Here is a 5,872-nt window from a genome sequence, read left to right as displayed (position 1 = left end):
TCTCTCTCTCTCTCTCTCTCTCTCTCTCTCTCTCTCTCTCTCTCTCTCTCTCTCTCTCTCTCTCTCTCTCTCTCTCTCTCTCTCTCTCTCTCTCTCTCTCTCTCTCTCTCTCACCGTTGGAGCTTCCTTGCTGCTGAGACCTCCTCTTGCTTGCGCCACTCCCTCGCTCGACTGTTTTCTCCTTGATTGCGAGGTCTGCTCTTTCACAGCTTCGCTTCCTTTCACAACAATTATCATGATGAAGTTCGGTATGTCTAGTTCTTGCCTAAGGCTCCTGGTGCATACTCACCTCTAAATATTGATATCGTAGCTCAGCGATTTATACACGAATGCTGTGAAGTTTTGAATAGGTTTAATCTTTGCGTATGCAGAAATACAGGTGAGGAGATATTGCAAACGAGAAGATCCAGAAACTCGAGGCAGATTTCCTGATAGATTTGTCTTGGTAAGAATGTTAAGTTGAATCGGTACTTGTACTTTGGTAGCATTATATATATATATATATCAGTAGAATTCTCATCAAGTTGCAAACTATGTGGACATTACAAGTATAGATGATGACATGCTCAAAATTCAAAAGACTCATTCAAGGAAATCATAATGCTTGTGATCTGATCATTTGGTGTCATTTGGAAAACTCTCTGAAGCATTCATTAATGTTTTATATTTTAGCATTTGATCTGCTCCTCCCCTCTAAGAAGGGTGGGGGGACGTTTACTAAATATGCGAACCTCTTGTCTATAACTTTACTTTGAATAAAAACATATCCTTCCAGCTAACATGTGAATATCCCGATACCCTTCTACGAAAAAATGAGAAAGGCTACAACTCTAAAGAATTGTTGGTTGGAATTTTAGCTTGCAAATAGATATGTCTATAGAAATTCTTAGCAAGCTAAATATGTATCTCTTTAAATATATACAATTTATCATATACAAGGAAATCAAAATTGTTAAACTTTTAGAGATGATATGCAATTTCTCTTAAAAGTAATAAGGGTGTTAGTAGTAAGGGTGCAACTTTGGAAATCAGCATAGAGAGAACTGCTCTTGTGGCAAAAGACTTAAACAACTCTCTATATCTCATCAAGTAGTAGATGGAAAAAGTATTTTCAAGCATTTGCAAGAATGTAATAATTAAGTGTTCATTAAGAAAGACTTTGAGCTCAACTTTGTTCATCACTATTGATGGTAGCATAAACATTGATGAGTAACTTTGTTCACATCACTATTGATGGTAGCATAAAGATTGATGAGAAAATGAAGTATTTGGATTGATCCTTGTAGACAAGTTTACTTAGATGCCTCTTGATTCATTATATAAGTGCAAGTTGATTTGGGAACATTGAAGATTATTGGTATGGTAAAATTGTGGTATCAAAGCTTACAATACTAATTTAGGATTCAAGTCTAGGAATTAGTAGGGGCTTTAAGTTGGGAGAAAAATGAGGAACATGTATGGTTTCATGACAATAAGGGCCTCTGTAGTAAGGATGCAAACTTTTGGAAATTAGTCTAGAGAGAATCAACCTAAATAACTCTCCATTTCTCATCAAGTAGTAGATGGAAAAAGCATTTTGAAGTGTTTACTAATAAAGCATTTTGTGATAAAGGTATTTAACACAACTTTTCCCTTCACTAAAGGTGGTTGCATGAAGATATACAAGAAAAAAAAATGTTCGATTGATCCTTGTGGAAGAATGTACTTGAATACATTTTGATTATATGTATAGGTGTGAGTTGATTTGGAAGCATTAAAAAAGGATTGGGCATTGTGATATTGTGGTGTTAAGGCTCGCAATATTGGGTTAGGATAAAAACCTAGAGGACTTACTAGGTTTTTAAGTTGGAGACAAACTAGCAACATTTAGCATTTATCTTTTAGTGAGGTTTAGCATTTTCCAAGGGAAATCGATCATGATCATATGATTTCCTATAGTTATGATTTTTGGAGTTTCCATAAACTAAGCATACTAGGTTTTTAAGTTGCAGACAAACTAGCAACATTTTGCATTTATATTTTAATATTCTCATAAAGAAACTATAAGTCCTCCTAAAGTTCCTGCACACACTTTAGTGTGAATAACCCTTAAGAAAAGAATAAGGTCTATTTACTTTTAATTACATAAACAAACCTAATGTTTTAAAACCTTAGCTACCCTTTTGGAAGTGGATAGTGTGTGATAACCTTTACCATGCTAGTAATTGGCATCGTGATCAAGATATTTGGGTCATTGATATCGCTAGTTTATTGAGCCATCACCATGAGCTTATCAAATATGTAGATAATGATGCTTCTCTTGGTACCTTTACACACGTGTTAGAGGATTCGCTACAAGTTACCTTACTACAATAACCAGATGTAGAGTTGTTATTGTCTAATGGGTTGCCATCTAGACTACTAAATTTCTAGAGATAGATAACTCATGACTAGTCTTGAGTCAAATATTTGTTAAGTCCAAACAGGACCCCAAAAACCATATGATTGAAAAAATCTTCAAATGGTTAAATGTAGCACAAGGGTAGAGATGTTGGCACAATGGGTCAATATGGAAATGAGCTAAGAATCATTCCCCTTTGGTTCTTTGATGGTCAATGTCATAAAATGATTTGTCCATCTTATGTGCCAAGTAACCAAAATGTCAATCAACTTGAAGCCTTCCCTACTTCTTCCTCCTCACATGCCTTGTCTAATTTGCCTTGCATTGTAACCTTGATTTTTTTGGGAGGCTTTGGAAAAGAGGGGAGCTTCCTCACCTATGCTTTAGTCCTCAAAACTTTCTTGCGACAACCTGTCTCAAAGAATGGACGTGCCCTAACTAGTGAATTCCCAAAACCATCCTCGACAGGTTGCAAGCTAATAAGTGGATGTGGTAGTTGCGCCTTCGACACCTTTGCTTGTTGGACAGACATCTGCATTTGAAGAGCAAGACGTCGAGCAAACTCTAGAAGTTCCACATCACCATCTGCCAAGCACACATTATTTTAAGACAACCATAATATTTATAGGCGGTCAAAGCTAAGATTGATCATACCCAACACTTACCACACTGGAAGAGTGTCTCATCAACAATTTGGCGTATTTGTGCAATCTTGTCCTCATTTGATGTCATTGATGAGCCTAATAATAAACCTCCAATAATCAATGAATATTGACTTGCAACAATTTAACAATGATAGATTAGAGTTATTTGTACCTGCACCAACCCCACGGGGAGACATGGAAAGTGGGTCCTCAACATCGGTTGGATCCATGTGGCATAAGAATCCATGACCTATCAAATTTCTTGAATCACAATAACTTAGCAACTTAGATTGTAAAAAGCACAATAAGGAACTTCTAGCAACAACAGAATGACTCACGTGGTACATCTTTGTTGGACAAGTCGTACAAGTCCATGGATGCCTTGATGACGTGGGAAAAATTTAAACCACTGATCATCAACACCTTTGCTTGGTGCTTGCAAAGGTTGCCACGCATGGCCCACTCACATGAGCAACATGCCCACTCGCAATTTGCATTCTCAACTTTGTGCCACAAATTGGTTCTACTTTGGCTCTTCACCAAGGCAACCTTGTGATCAACATCCAAGAACCTTACATTATCATCTGGGATTCCTTTGGCACGTTGCACCGAGCTTGCAACAACATCCAATATATTAAAGTTTTTTTTGAACCCGCCCTCCTTCAACATATCCTGATACCAATAATACGAATGGCAAGGGCCCAATAGCTTTTGTAGAAGCCAATCTACCCTCAGACCATGAATTGTCTTACGTCCAGTAAGAAATCGTGATTTTAGAATCCCATGATAGGACTCGATGCTACCATTTGTCTCTTGATTTGAGTGTGGCAAATTTCGAGCTGCTCGAATCCACATTTCTTGGAAAGTAAACAATACAAATTAGGCAAATAAGAGAGGGAAAATAATTAACTAGGCCACAAAACATTGCCTATTGATGCCATCCACTGGTCCTTAAAGTACTTAACGAAGTCCTCCTCCTCCTTGTACCTATGTAAAAAGTCATCCACCAGATCTCTAGCTTCTTGCTCTATATTCACGTGATCGATGTGCACTTGGCTTCGCATGTTCATTATCTGGCCTAGCGCCCTAAACATGTCCGCCCGTTTTGAGGTATCAGAAACCTTCTTGATCAAGTTCTTTAACCAAGCCCGTCGGACATGCCAAATGCAAAGGTATACTATCACGCCAAAGACCTCCCTATTGCAAAGAACAAAATATAATGAACCTCGAATCCCATGCACAATGCAACATAAAAGTGCCATAAATAAACAATTAATATGGAGGAATGCTTTATAGATGGCTTACCTGATAGCTTGTATTTCTGCAAGCGCATCATCTACCATAAATGCATTAGGCTGCCATGATTTTTTTGCATCAAACATTCGATCCCAAAAAGCCAGTAGCCATGCTCGAATGTCAGCCATGGTGCTCGAAGATGTAATGACCCATGCAACAGGGACGCCATTACGATGAGAGTCAAATACCAAGATGGTGTATAGATGAAACTGCAGAAGACCATTCTTGTTAACATTAATTTAAAAAATTCAATGAACATAAAAATTAGTGTAAATTTATCTTCTAATAGTATACCTTATATTTGTTAGTTCCAAATGTAGCATCCATTGCCAACAACCCATCGTTCCCATGCACTTTTTCCGTCTCTAGTTGCCAATCAGTTTGCACACCGAGTGCAAATGCATTCCCTTTTGCCTCATCAAAGAGCTGATAAAAAAAGGTTTGGCTCTTATTGGTAAGGACCCAATTGTGCACGCTGCGTGCATCATCCTGGTCCGTTTGCAAAGTGACAGCTTCCAACTTGCTTGAAATATTTAAAATATCCTGCAATGTAAGAAAAGTATCTCTTGTGGTCTTCAAGATACCATCTTTGGCACCCCTTTGCACTGTGTGTATATGTTGTTGCAAAACTTGTTGCGGGGTATACCCTTTGTGAAGCATGTCACAGATCCATGATTTCATCCTCACTGATAGCCATGGTGCAAAGGCCATCGTTGCATTGGATTGTCCAGTGTATAGTGCACCATGACACACATTTCCTTTTGCATCAACATGCTCGTATTGTATATAATTCAAACGGTAAATTGTGGGCCAAAGATATAGTTGCGTAGCCACGAAGTGGCATTGACAACCCACAGCATAGGTTTGGGACTCAACCCTTCGTTTGCCGGCCTTCTTTTGGATTTTCATGGATGGTGGGTTATTACGAGCATCAATTGGACCAAAGTTACACCAAAACCTATAGAATAAAAATAAAATATAACATTCAATGGTATTGCACAAAGTATTGTAGATTGATTAGAGTGTACCACTTTCGGCTTTTAAAATATGGATTTACCCGATAAGCTGCATATGACTATCTGGCATCGGACGTAGAAGTTTGCCTGGTACATTCTTTGAGGTCCATTGCTTGTGAAATCTAGTTGGAGCATCCTTTCTTTGAGATTCACCGCATATGAAATCATCCAATCGATCCCATGGAATGTACGCGATGTTTTGGATGTCAAATTTTGATGACGGATTTGAACGTGCCTCCCATTGAAGATTTGAGGCATCAAAGGGACCGGATGGAAGATTTTGGACATAAATTTTTTTATTGGCAATAGTGGATGTGGAATGGTTGACATTGACGGGAATCATGGTGAAAGGTAAAAATGATAGCTTCAAAAAATAGTAAAAATGTGTGTTCTATTATGTATGGGTAGCTTTGTTACATTGCTAAATAAATGGGTAGAAATGGTAGCTTGATGGATGACTCTTAGAAAGGGAAATGGAGGAGGGGGGCGCTGTCTTGAGAGAAGAGTAAGGAGAGCAAGGAGAGCAGATCACTCTT

At 38.2% G+C, this 5,872-nt stretch overlaps 1 protein-coding gene across 1 annotated transcript; it reads right to left on the bottom strand.

The window, feature by feature from the left end:
• Positions 1-3,929: 3,929 nt before the first annotated feature.
• On the bottom strand, positions 3,930-5,031 carry LOC148012461 (uncharacterized). Its single transcript, XM_087669158.1, has 3 exons — positions 4,615-5,031; positions 4,330-4,529; positions 3,930-4,221 (listed from the first exon to the last, which is right to left on the bottom strand). The coding sequence occupies exons 1-3, from the start codon at positions 5,029-5,031 to the stop codon at positions 3,930-3,932; spliced, it is 909 nt and encodes a 302-aa protein (XP_087525284.1).
• Between the last annotated feature and the right edge of the window lie 841 nt (positions 5,032-5,872).

Source organism: Lygodium microphyllum, chromosome 27, assembly GCF_053477565.2.
Source record: "Lygodium microphyllum isolate KBCC chromosome 27, Lygodium_microphyllum_v1.1.10, whole genome shotgun sequence".
In the NCBI taxonomy this organism is placed as follows: Eukaryota; Viridiplantae; Streptophyta; class Polypodiopsida; order Schizaeales; family Lygodiaceae; genus Lygodium; species Lygodium microphyllum.
Note: the sequence above shows the minus strand (reverse complement) of the source record. Positions and strands in the feature narration are given on the sequence as shown.

What these genes read in the sequence shown, in the direction of transcription:
- LOC148012461 (XM_087669158.1), bottom strand. Translation starts at nt 5,031, where the DNA reads ATGGCCTTTGCACCATGGCTATCAGTGAGGATGAAATCATGGATCTGT. An exon ending in TTGGAACTAACAAATATAAG is followed by an intron (nt 4,530 to 4,614) that starts GTATACTATTAG and finishes GGTCTTCTGCAG; the next exon opens with TTTCATCTATACACCATCTT. An exon ending in GCAGAAATACAAGCTATCAG is followed by an intron (nt 4,222 to 4,329) that starts GTAAGCCATCTA and finishes TCTTTGCAATAG; the next exon opens with GGAGGTCTTTGGCGTGATAG.